This window comes from Prinia subflava, chromosome 14 (assembly GCF_021018805.1).
Source record: "Prinia subflava isolate CZ2003 ecotype Zambia chromosome 14, Cam_Psub_1.2, whole genome shotgun sequence".
Classification (NCBI taxonomy): Eukaryota; Metazoa; Chordata; class Aves; order Passeriformes; family Cisticolidae; genus Prinia; species Prinia subflava.
In genome coordinates this window covers 13,880,998-13,893,039 of record NC_086260.1, presented here as the reverse complement: position 1 = coordinate 13,893,039, position 12,042 = coordinate 13,880,998, and the positions used below count along the sequence as shown (strand labels likewise).

The 12,042-nt window shown below is 43.0% G+C and overlaps 1 protein-coding gene across 1 annotated transcript in view; it reads left to right on the top strand.

Annotated features, from left to right (window-relative positions):
* The window catches only part of SYN2 (synapsin II), a 154,514-nt gene that overhangs the window by 104,312 nt on the left and 38,160 nt on the right, over positions 1-12,042 (top strand). The window contains exons 6-7 of the mRNA XM_063411946.1: positions 8,025-8,087; positions 10,364-10,506. Coding sequence (XP_063268016.1) covers positions 8,025-8,087; positions 10,364-10,506 — 206 coding nt within the window. The remainder of the gene's footprint in view (positions 1-8,024; positions 8,088-10,363; positions 10,507-12,042) is intronic.

Sequence of the window (12,042 nt, the reverse complement as noted above, 5' to 3'; positions counted from 1 at the left end):
CCAGGACTAACACCTGAAAATAATTTGGACGTGTGAACATCCCTGCTCTTCCCTGGAAGAAATGGATTTCTTTTCTGTGAGGGGACAGGTGAAGAGGGCTGTTGGCTTTGCCGGGGAGCCCAGGCGGGTGTCAGGCCCTGGGATCAGCACCTCTGGGAACTCTCCAGCCTCACCTAGGGCAGCAGGACTGGGAAGGGATGAAGGAGTTAATTGGGAACCATTGATTGCCTCCCATAGGACATCACAGGGCTGCTGTTATAGATCATCTAAATTTGATCGAATTCAATATCAAATTCAAGTCACAAAGTTCAGATAATAAAGAAATATGTTGGGCCAACACTCTTCTCTAGCAGTCCCTAAGGCACATTTTGTCCAGGATTCTCCAGAACAACATGTCCAGCTATGTTCCAGGTGTCTTTTCTGTCCAGTACAATCAAATTAATTATATAATCAAATTAATTGTATCATCAATGCAAGAATATTATGTTCAGAACAAAATTTAAAAGTGATTTTATGACAAGTTACCAATTAGCTGTCCACTGTCTTCTAGACATGGAAGAGGATGAAACACTTTCAACTGAACGTGTAGAATGCAAAAACTAAATTTCCTATTTGTCAGGGGCCTGTTATTTTTTCCAGTGACTGTATCCACCAACAGCAGTGTGGGCGTTAATTACCATCACTAATTATCTGCTAATAGCCCCCAGAGCCCTGCCCTGAATCCCCTGGGCTCCTGCTCTTGGGTGACTCCCCTGAACCCCAGACTGGGGTTTTTGGGGGGTGTTTTGCCCTCTGGAGGTGACAGGTGAGGCTGAATGAGGGACACACCCTGAGCTGGGGTGGGCACGGGCAGCTCTGCAGAGCTCCGAGGTGTTCCCTGCCCTTCCCCACCCTGCCCATCCCTGCTCAGCCTCAGCCCTTGGCTGCAGGAAAAGCCAGGGCTGGGATAACCCAGGGCTGGGATAACCCAGAACTGAGGAAAACTCGGGATTTCAGGATAACCTGGGGCTGAGGATAACGCAGGTTATCCTGAAGGGATAACTCAGAACTGGAGATAACCCAGAACTGAGGAAAACTCAGGATTTCAGGATAACCCAGGGCTGGGGATAACCGAGGGCTGGGGATAACCCAGGGCTGGGAATAACCCAGCACTGGGGAAAACTCGGAATTTGAGGATAACCCAGGGCTGCAGGAAAATCTAGGATTGGGAATAACCCAGAACTGTGGAAAACTCGGGATTTCAGGATAACCTGGGGCTGAGGATAACCCAGAACTGGGAATAACCCAGGGCTGGGAATAACCCAGGGCTAGGGATAACCCAGAAGTGAGGAAAACTCAGGATTTCAGGATGATGCAGGGCTGAGGATAACCCAGAATTTCAGGATAACCCAGGGCTGAAGGATAACCCAGGATTTGGGGATAACCCAGGATTTGGGAATAACCCAGGACTTTGGGATAACCCAGGATTCCAGGATAACCCAGGGCTGGGGATAACCCAGGAATTTGGGATAACCCAGGGCTGCAGGATAACCCAGGGCTGGGGATAACCCAGGATTTTGGGATAACTCAGGATTTTGGGATAACCCAGGGCTGCAGGATAACCCAGGGCTGGGGATAACCCAGGATTTTGGGATAACTCAGGATTTTGGGATAACCCAGGGCTGTAGGATAACCCAGGGCTGGGGATAACCCAGGGCTGGGGATAACCCAGGATTTTGGGATAACCCAGGATTTTGGGATAACCCAGGATTTTGGGATAATCCAGGGCTGGGGATAATCCAGGGCTGGGGATAACCCAGGGCTGGGGATAACACAGGATTTTGGGATAACCCAGGATTCCAGGATAACCCCCTTTGCCTGGCTGTGCTGGGATTTTCTCCTGGCCCTGCTCCTGCCCTCCCCAGCCCGTTTTTCCAAGGAGGCAGCACTGCCCACTCTGTACATCCCTGGGCCCTCTCACCAGCATTTCTGGGGTGGGTGTGAGTTCACACTCAGCCTGGGGCTGTGTCAAGGAGCACTGAGCTCTGCTGTCAGGGATTGTCCATAGAGCCTTTTCCAAGGGTTTTCCATTGCCATGGGACACGCCACGGCCACCTCATTGTCCCTTCAGGCTGTCAGGCAGTTTGAGTCTACTCAGAGTTTTCTGCTTGGGCTGCCTGCTCTGTGCTTCAGCTTCTGGCAGTGCACAGAGTCCAATTTTTTATCCATATCAGTCTGATTTTCTCTTCATTGTGGCAAATGGAACTTGAGACTGAAGTTATTTGAGAATGGTAGCAGGCAGGATTTTCCACAGCAATAATTTATCTGTTGCCTGCTCAATGCTTTGACTTGGTTCTTTCCTCCCAGGTTCTCATTTGGAGTTGCAATTACCTCTAAAATCAACTTCCATTTCACCTGATGAAGTCACACTACACATCCTATACCAAACCTGCACAATCATGTTGAAAATTCAGAGTTCGAACAGCATTTCACCAAATAGCTGAGCTTCCATGGATTTTAGATTCCAGTATGAACTACAGCCTGCTTCAAACAGGAGAGTATTTACAGCTGTCACCTCTGAAATACCACAGTAAAAAATCCTTACAGCTTATAGTCACAGCAATTTGAGTAATTGTTTTACAAGGTGGCAAAGTGTTACTTGACTTTCGAGGCAGCAATTTTCCAAACAGTTGGTGGAAAGATGAATTCAACACTGACACACCAGAGTCAAAATAGAAATTGTTTCTGCAAATAGAATCAAAATAGAATTTGTTTCTGCTGAGTTTTTCTCTTCAGAGTTTCTTCCCGAGATGGGTGGGAGCTGCTGTCATTGATTCACTGTAATTACACTTTGTGTTTTCCCTGCTAATGACAATCTCTGTTTTCATGCTGTGCAGTTTGAGAACAGCAGACTTTGTGCCATCAGATCCCTGTGTTGATTTAGATCACTGTGGTTTTTAACAGACAAACCAGTGTGGGCACAGAGGTGTTTTGGGTGGATCTCCTGGGGATCTGGGGGAGTCCCTCCCTAGCCCGAGTCCATCTCCAGCCGTGCCTGGATTCAGGGAGCACGTGGAGCTGCTCTGAGCAGCCCCAGCCTCTCCAGGTGCTGGTCAAAGGTGTCTCAGAGGGATCTCAGAATTCCCAATTCTGCACCAATTCCCACTGATGGCCCTGGGACCTGCACTGCACCTATGCACAAACCACCTCAACCTCCAATTTTGGGTCAGGGACTCACAGACAAGGCACATTTTCCTCTCCCACTACCAAATGAAAGCTCTACTCTTTTTATCCCCTTGAACTTTCAGTGTCTTCACTGCCCTGGCTAAAAAGATAACACAAACCACGTCAGCTTCCTCCTTGGCTTGGGGGTATTAAACCTTACTCCTCGCAGAGGGGGTTTTACACCCACTTTCAGCTGCCAAGTGGAAAATGTGGCTCCACATCCCCCAAATTGTGCCTGTGTTTGTTGAGGCTGGTGCAGGGTGAGGTTTTCTGAGAGGCCAGGGCTGGGCTGGCCCTGCTGGTGACGGAGCTCCTGCCTGGCTGAGCCCCCACTTGATCTGGAAATTGTGTTTTCTGCAAACCAAACAGACCAGAGAAAGTACATCTGCTGCTTGTTTATTGATTTAGGGCTCTTCCTGCCTGTTTCTGGGAAAGAAAAAAAAAAAAAGAAGAAGAAGAATTAAAGGCCACCTTCATTATTTCACTTTAATTTCCTTTCTCCAAAGTAAGCAGAGCAAAATTAGATTTAGGCTGATGCATATTCCACAAATAAATTACATGGAACTAGAGTGGTTAAATGAACTTTGCTTGGGGATTATTGGAAAGATAAATATTTAAACACTGAACTTGAGGTAAGTCATGTTTATGCAACATCTGGGGTTTTTTGTCACTGCTTCTCCGCCTCCTCTTTTTTTCCCCTGTTGTGGCTTTTCTAGTCAGCTCAGCCCCGAGGACATGAAAGCAGGGTGAATACCACCTTCAGAAAACTCTGTTGTCTGTGCTGTTGCCAGCAGAGGGTTTTTTTTCCTTTTTTTTTAGCTGATGTTCTTTGCCTGGTTCTATTTTTATAAAAGTCTTTGATTGTATTTCACACTATGTCTCAGTTAAAAGAATTCAAAGTAAATGTAGAAGAATTCAAATTATATCTCTTGGGAAAAAAAAAAAGACTGCTCGTATTGAAATTGTTCAAAAATACTTAAATTGCACTTTTAAACCATTGAGCACCATAGTGTATGGTGCTTAAATTTGAAGGTTTCATTTTAAATTAATAGACTTTTAATTGCAGGATGACACTCTATTAACCAGACTTAGAAAATCCAGTAGGAAAGGGTAGGGATTTCCATTCCACCTGGAAAAATGCAAACAACAATCCAGATGGGGACTGTGCTGATTAATTCTGTAGCCACCTACTGGGTCACTGAATTACCTGCACCACAGATGAGGCAGGGTGATATTGGAAGTACTGTGGACTTTTATCAAACTAAAATATTCCTTTCTACAGTAAAAAATAAGCTAAGCACAATTATGAAATCTTTAGGTGGCCAGATACTGAAGACTGATACAATAAAATATTTGCCTTTCAAGCTCATAGTAGAAAAAATCTTCAATTTTAAGAGGCTGATGCAGATGAGAAGCTAAGAAACCATAATTAATAATAATTATTCCTGCTCTTGTACCTTCAATAAGGGAATAATGAGCTGGCTTTTCAGATTTTCATGCTCATCTAGAAGTGAAATTTATCCTCCCTGGGTAAAATTTGAATATTCACTGTTGTTATTTTGATGAATGGCATTGGATTAGCAAATGTCAGTGTTTTCTCAGCTGCTTGCATATTGTTCCCACAACGAGCCAGGAGTTTTTCCAGTTGCTACCAATATTTATTACCAATCCAATCATATTCATATCTGACTATAAATTTGGAAAATTTTGCTCCACATTTGCCAAATATTCTGGTTTCTGTCTAATTGATAATGGTAGTTTATGGCCTTGCTATTGAAGTTAGAAGTCGTGGTAACCCTATTTTTTTTATTCTGCTACATTTTGTGTATGTTATGTGTGTGTGGAAGGGCTCATGCAGTGCAGACATTTCCATCTCTCACATTTATGGACTTGGCAGATTTCTCAGTTTCTCTGGTTGCTCTTTGGGTTTTCCCCTCAGTTTTTAATTGCCAGAGGAGAATTTTTACTTTCCTGAATTTAAGAAAGCTTTCCAAAAATCCACAATATTTTTGTAAAATGGCCTTTTGCCCTCAGTGATGCTTCTCAAAGCAAACAGCTTTTATAGCAGTAATTATAATATAAATGATAGTTATCAGTAATTATAATGCAAATTAAAGGGAAATCCGGGGAGCTGGTAGATTTTTCACTGTCACCATCACACTTGTATCATATATAATGTTCTCCAAAAATAGGAATAGTCTGGGGAGTGCCTGTTCTGCCAAAATGACCAGAAAGGAGCAGACTGGGAGATGGGACAGGAGGATTCAGGTCAAGTTCTCTTTCATTTCCACGGGACATTTCAGGTTTTGTTGGCAGAACAATCCCCTGGCCATGGGTTGGTGGCAGAGGGAAAACTGGGATCATCAAAATCAGAACAGGAATAAAGGAAAAGCTGCTCAAACCCCAAAACAGCAACTCTTGAGCTTCATGGGCCTGGCCCAGGGAGAGCTACAAACCAGAGAAGTGCTGGGATTGTTGAATTTTTTCCTGCCTGGTGTTTTCCTCTCTGGAACTGCAGCATCCAGAGCCTCTTCCCTCAGTCTGTGCTGGGATGTGGTGGAGCATGGGGAATCTCAGGATCAGGGTCCAGAGAAAATTGATGTTACTGTATTTTTCTGAGAAAGAACTATTTTTTTCTTTTTCTTTCTATTTTTTTTTTGTTTTTCTTTCTATTTTTTCTTTTTCTTTCTATTTTTTCTTTCTTTTTCTTTTTGTTTTTCTTTTTCTTTTTGTTTTTGTTTTTGTTTTTGTTTTTCTTTTTCTTTTTCTTTTTCTTTTTCTTTTTCTTTTTCTTTTTCTTTTTCTTTTTCTTTTTCTTTTTCTTTTTCTTTTTCTTTTTCTTTTTCTTTTTCTTTTTCTTTTTCTTTTTCTTTTTCTTTTTCTTTTTCTTTTTCTTTTTCTTTTTCTTTTTCTTTTTCTTTTTCTTTTTCTTTTCTCCCTTTCTTTTTCTTTTTCTTTTTTTTTCTTCTTTTTTCTTTTTTTTTCTTTTTCTTTTTCTTTTTCTTTTTCTTTTTCTTTTTCTTTTTCTTTTTCTTTTTCTTTTTCTTTTTCTTTTTCTTTTTCTTTTTCTTTTTCTTTTTCTTTTTCTTTTTCTTTTTCTTTTTCTTTTTCTTTTTCTTTTCTCCCTTTCTTTTTCTTTTTCTTTTTTTTTCTTCTTTTTTCTTTTTCTTTTTCTTTTTCTTTTTCTTTTTCTTTTTCTTTTTCTTTTTCTTTTTCTTTTTCTTTTTCTTTTTCTTTTTCTTTTTCTTTTTCTTTTTCTTTTTCTTTTTCTTTTTCTTTTTCTTTTTCTTTTTCTTTTTCTTTTTCTTTTTCTTTTTCTTTTCCTTTTCCTTTTCCTTTTTCTTTTTCTTTTGTCTCTTTCTTTTGTCTTTTTCTTTTGTCTCTTTCTTTTGTCTCTTTCTTCTTTTTTTCCCTTTTTTTTTCTTTTTTTTTCTTTTTTTTTCTTTTTTTTTTTCTTTTTTTTCCATTTTTCCATGTGAGTTGTGTCAGTTCCTGTGGCCCGCAGAGGATTCCACAGCTCTGGGGTCACAGGAAGATCCGTGGTGCTGTTTAATTCCAGCAGTGCCATCTGCACTGCTGTGCTCAGAGCTCTGCCAGCGTTTCCATTCCGACCCTGCTGCGGTGGTTTGCAGCTCACTCACAGAAATGTGCTGCTGCCCTGATGAATCTCCAGTCTGGCAATGATTTGTTCCCCTCCTACCCCCAAATATTGAAAAAAAAGAGCCTGGTTTAAAATCTGAAAGTGATACACCAGTGACTGGATGTTGACTAAGCAGGAACTTTGGTTGCTGCAGTTTAGCAAGAGCTTCATTCCCAAATTCCTGCAGAGGTGACCTTTCTGTGTAATGCAAGTGCTTTTGGCTATCCTGAAACTAATCCACGTCTCATAAAACCTCCGACAATTCTCAGTTTATGCTCTAGAGCATCAGCTTTGCCTCTGATTGTATTTATTGTGCTGGATTGTGGCACTAAGGGAAGGGTTTGGAGCCTGTGACACTGTCCTGCTGCTGCCCAGTTTAATTACACCTTGAAGGTGTCCAGCTTTTTATTTCTAGTTATAAACCTCCTCTGTGAAATGAGGTTTGTCCTTGGTTGATAGAGGTTCAATATGTGGAAATTTAAAGTGGAAAAAAGCAGTGCCAACCATGCCCATGACTGGGAGATCTCAAACTTTTCTAAGTGAATGATGGAAGTGAAATTGGTCATTCAGAGCACTTCTGGAGGGACAGAAGCGTTCCCATTTCATTGGATAAAGTGTTTTCTGTATGTTTGATTTCCTACTCAGTGGCTGGATTTTTCCAAATTATTCCCTGCATTCTGTGCAGAAGCTGGAGCCTTCCCCAGCAAATTTGGATGTTCTGTATTAACGCCTTTAAAGCGAATTTTTGTGAATTATACATCACTGCTTTCAGAAATGGTCAGAAAATTTTATTTACAGCCCTGCTAAGTAGTGGAAATGAAGGGGAAGAGGTGGTTAGCTTGGCATCATTAATGATTATAGCTTTGGAGAGTGTGGGTCAGAAAACACGGGAGCAAAACTTAAAATAATAACAGCAGAAATTCTGTTTAAAAAGTGAAGTTAAAAGACATACAAAAATGTTATGATTAAGAAAAGTTAAGAACACCAGCTGGCTGTGTTGGGAATAACATTGTGCTCAGAAAATACACCCAGCAAGTCACCAGAACACAGAGGATGAACAGTTTGGGGCTCCACATGGCCACGTTACGATCATGCTTGAATAATTTCCCTAAACGAAGCTGTTTAATCACCGAGCTCGTGGTCTCTCTCTTCTCTAATGTGCCTGTTTTGTTTCCCCCAGCTCACAATGCCAACCTTTCCTGTCGTGGTGAAGATTGGACATGCTCACTCAGGCATGGGAAAGGTGCAGACGCTACTTGGTGCATGTGGGAGCCTGGGGTTTGCCCCTCACCTCTGCATGCTCATTCCCTCCCCGATATTCCACCTTTTATCTGCCCAGACTCTCTCAGATCCCCCCTTGCCAACCTCTGCCTGTCCATGCTAAGAAAGCATCTCTCCTCAGGAAAATAAAAACATGCCCCGAGTATTTTTACGAGGCCTTTGCAGTTTGAGATTGCCCTGTGTGGGATGTGCTTTGAACTGTGCTGAGATGCTTTCTCCAAGCAAAACCCTGTCTGTTAATTTATTGTCTGCACTGAAACTCTTCAAGAGTCAAGGTCTGTTGCACAAGCCAACTTTTTGGAGCTGGGAGTGTGGGAAGGTTTTGCCTTGGTTCTCTGTTGGTTTCAGCTTGATACTGAACTTTGATTTCCTATCTTGATGTGTTGTCTGTGATTGTTTCATACCTCTGTATAACTGCTGCTTTCTTTCTCCAAAGTAATTGCATTTCAGTGGTGAGTACAGATGTTTTGGTGTCGCTTATCTCACAGTGCAGGGCCAATGGGAGAGCATTTAAATCCCATTTTCACTGCTAGCAGTGACAATTTCTAGTCCTTGCAGAGTAACTTCACTCACTGAAAACACTTCAGTGCTAGGAGTGGTTTAGATTTTAAAACAATTAATCAGAGGATGGTTACATTTATCATCCTGAATCTCCAAAGCTCCTTGAACATAATATTTGCCACTATTTTCAGATAGAAAACTGATCTGTGTGTTATTTCTTGCCTATGACTGTTTTGCTTTGTTTAATATTTAGCAAATCATTGGAAGTCCAGTAGCCAATTTAACTGAGGGCAGACTGAACCACTAATTAAACGGCACTTTCTGTGGATTGCATATGTGAAGTGTTAGAATGTTTATGCTGTGCTTTGGATATTCACCTCTCATTTAGAGAAAAGGGGAAATGATGCACAGAAATGTTCCTCATGTCAAATGTCTAGAAATGATATTTTTTCTTTGAGCTATGAAATATTGAGGCCCCTCCAAGATTAAATGCAAGCAGAGAGCAGAGGAAGGTTCCCCTGGAAGCCCAGCCCTCCCTGCTGGCAGCAGCATTTCCAGAGCTCCCAGTTAAACCCCCACAGGCCAGGCAGTGGTCAGAAAATCAAGTTGAAACCAGGCCTGGTGTTTGGTTTGTGGCTCTCAAATGATAAATTATTCTGTATCTTTCTCCATCTGAGAGCTGGGGGCAAATACTTTGATTTTAGGCATTTATCTCCACCAAATTCCATTTACTGTGCCACGCTCCCCACCCAGCCATGGCCCTCGGGTTCCCTTGTCAGCCCCAGGAGAAGGAGAAGCAAAGAGGATGTTGTGCTTGCACAGAGCTGCCAGCTCCTCGTGTTGGACACCATGGGAAGTTCTGATCCTGCTGCTCCCTCTCCCTTCTGGAATTCCCTCTGGATCAGTGTGCTGCACTCCCACTCTCCTGTTCCCCCTGCCCCAGGGCTTCTCTCCCGAGCCCCTTTCACTCCCTGCTTGCCCAGCTCTGAGCTCCCCACGGGGATTGCCCTCACCAGGGGATGTCTCTGTCCTCCCTCTGCCCTCTAAAATCTCCCCCTCCCTCTCCCCTAGATCAGCATTCCCCACTTTTCCACCCCCTCTTCTTTCAAGATGTCAAAGCCGATGGGTTTGTGCCACTCCTCACCTCAGCAGAGCGTCCCACACTGGGAAATCCCACCCTGGAAAGCCCAACTCCCCCAGAGAAGAGGGAAAAATGAGAAAAATGGTTCTGCTACCCTCACCAGGGTACCGGGATCCTTCAGCTCCTCCCTCCTGGGAAAAGCTGATGGGATGATGCTAAAATTCCTGGTGGGCTCCACGTATATTCCACAATCTGAGCAATTTCCAGAACCAGCAAGAATCTACATCAATTGGGATTGCATGTCGCACCTAAAAAAAATTCTGAGGCCCGCAGATCTATAATTGACTAACATCACTTCAAAAAAATTTAAAAAAAAAAGAAAAAAAAAAAAAAAGAAAGAAAGCAAAATAAAATTCCAGTGTCTGCAAATTGCTTTCTCCAGATGAGCAGGTAATATTTTGCCTACAAAAATAGATATTTTAAAGCAGGAATGTTACAGAACCTAGAAATCAGACAAAATATCAGATTTTTTTTCTAATGTTGTCAAAAAACCATGCTTCTCACGAATGCCATTTGCAACAGAGTTCTACCTTTTATTCCTAATTGCTCTTTTTTTCTTTTGTCTGTGCTGTGTTCTTGTGGCTCGATGGCTCCAGATCAAGGTAGACAACCACTACGATTTTCAGGACATAGCCAGCGTGGTAGCACTCACTCAGACCTACGCCACCACTGAGCCCTTCATAGACTCCAAATATGACATCAGGATCCAAAAAATAGGCAGTAACTACAAGGCATACATGTGAGCCAAATCCTTATGTTCTTTCCTGCTTTTGTTTCAAAATTGATAAGCACCAGTGAGATTAAAGAGTGCTGGACGGGTCTCTGAGATGATGCCTCCCTTGTCACACTCTCTGGAAAGAATATTTTAAACTTTCTGGATTTATCAGAATTCTTTTTGTCAGTTGGTTGTGGCTGGGAGGAGGAGAATGAGACACCAGGTGAGCCTGGCAGAGGGGTTTTTCTGCTAACTTGTGTTCATTATTTTTATTTAAAGAAAGGAGCAGTTGGAAGAGGGCTTGGTTTCATGGAGAACTCATTAATTTGGATTTCTTCATAGCCTTTCATCAATTTAAGGACAAATTTTCTTCCAATTTTTCTTCTCCCCTCTGAGGATAAGTTAGATGGCATTCATTCACACAAACAAACCTGGACTCTCACACTCCCATGCAACAAATCCTCTTTTTTCATCATAACACATCAAAGAATCAATCCAATCTTGCAGTGACCCTCACAGAGATGCACGGAGACCTCTGCTCATTTTGGAGCCCAGCTGTTTGTTTAAAGGCCAGGACTAAAGGAGAGGCTCCAGGGGTGTTTCAGCTTCTCAGACTGCGTTAAGCTGGAGCAGCACACCACACTGAGATGCAGCAGTTGAGCTCTGGTATCTGTGTTTATGCAGAATTTGACTCTTTCAATTATCAGGCAGTGTAATCTGACAAACACTCGTTTCATTTCTCATTTTGTGACAAGTTAGAGCATCCCGTGCCTTTGTTCCCTCACACTTACAGTCCTGAGGCAGGGAAAACGCAACAGAACATGGATAAAAATACATATTTATATATCCAGACACAGGGATATTTCTCAAGGAGCTCCTGAGCATTGGAGGGATCAGCAAATCCTTGTAAATCATTTGTAAGGTACAGTCAGGTCCTTTATCAGCAAAGAATTGCAAGTAAACCATAAATATTGAGAGAAGCTGAAGCTGCAGCTGGGTTAAAGCACATCCATAAAATGTTTTATCATTTAAAAGACGGGGTTTATGTTCAGATTTAGAACAGCCATGAAGAATTAGGAACTTTGGTCCAGGGTGGGACAAGGGCAAGAATTTATGTCCTTCAGTTGATTTTGGAAGGCCACACACTCTTGACTTGTCACCAAGACTTTGCTGTGACAGGATCTGCTGCTCTGTCCCCACCCGGCGCTGAGGGCGTCGAGAAGGAACGTCCAAGCTTTGGCCTTCCCAAGCCAGCTCAGAGCTCCCTGCCCTGCTCCTGGCACGTGGGAGCCCTCAGGAAAGCCCAGCTGTGATGGGAGCGCTGTCCCCAGGGGACAGAGCCACCCTGCAGTGGGGGACACTCCGTCCTCATGTCCCCTCTGGGGCGCAGAACGCACCCAACGCCGCCGAAACGGCGCCTTGGGGATTTGGGGCTGTACGGGGCAAGGCAGGACACTCAGAAGGCTCACAGGGGTCCAGAGGTGTCTGGAGTCCCCTGTTGTTCCGTGTTTGCAGTGGCACAGGGCTGTGATTCACGCTCCCTGTGGAATCCTGGTGTGT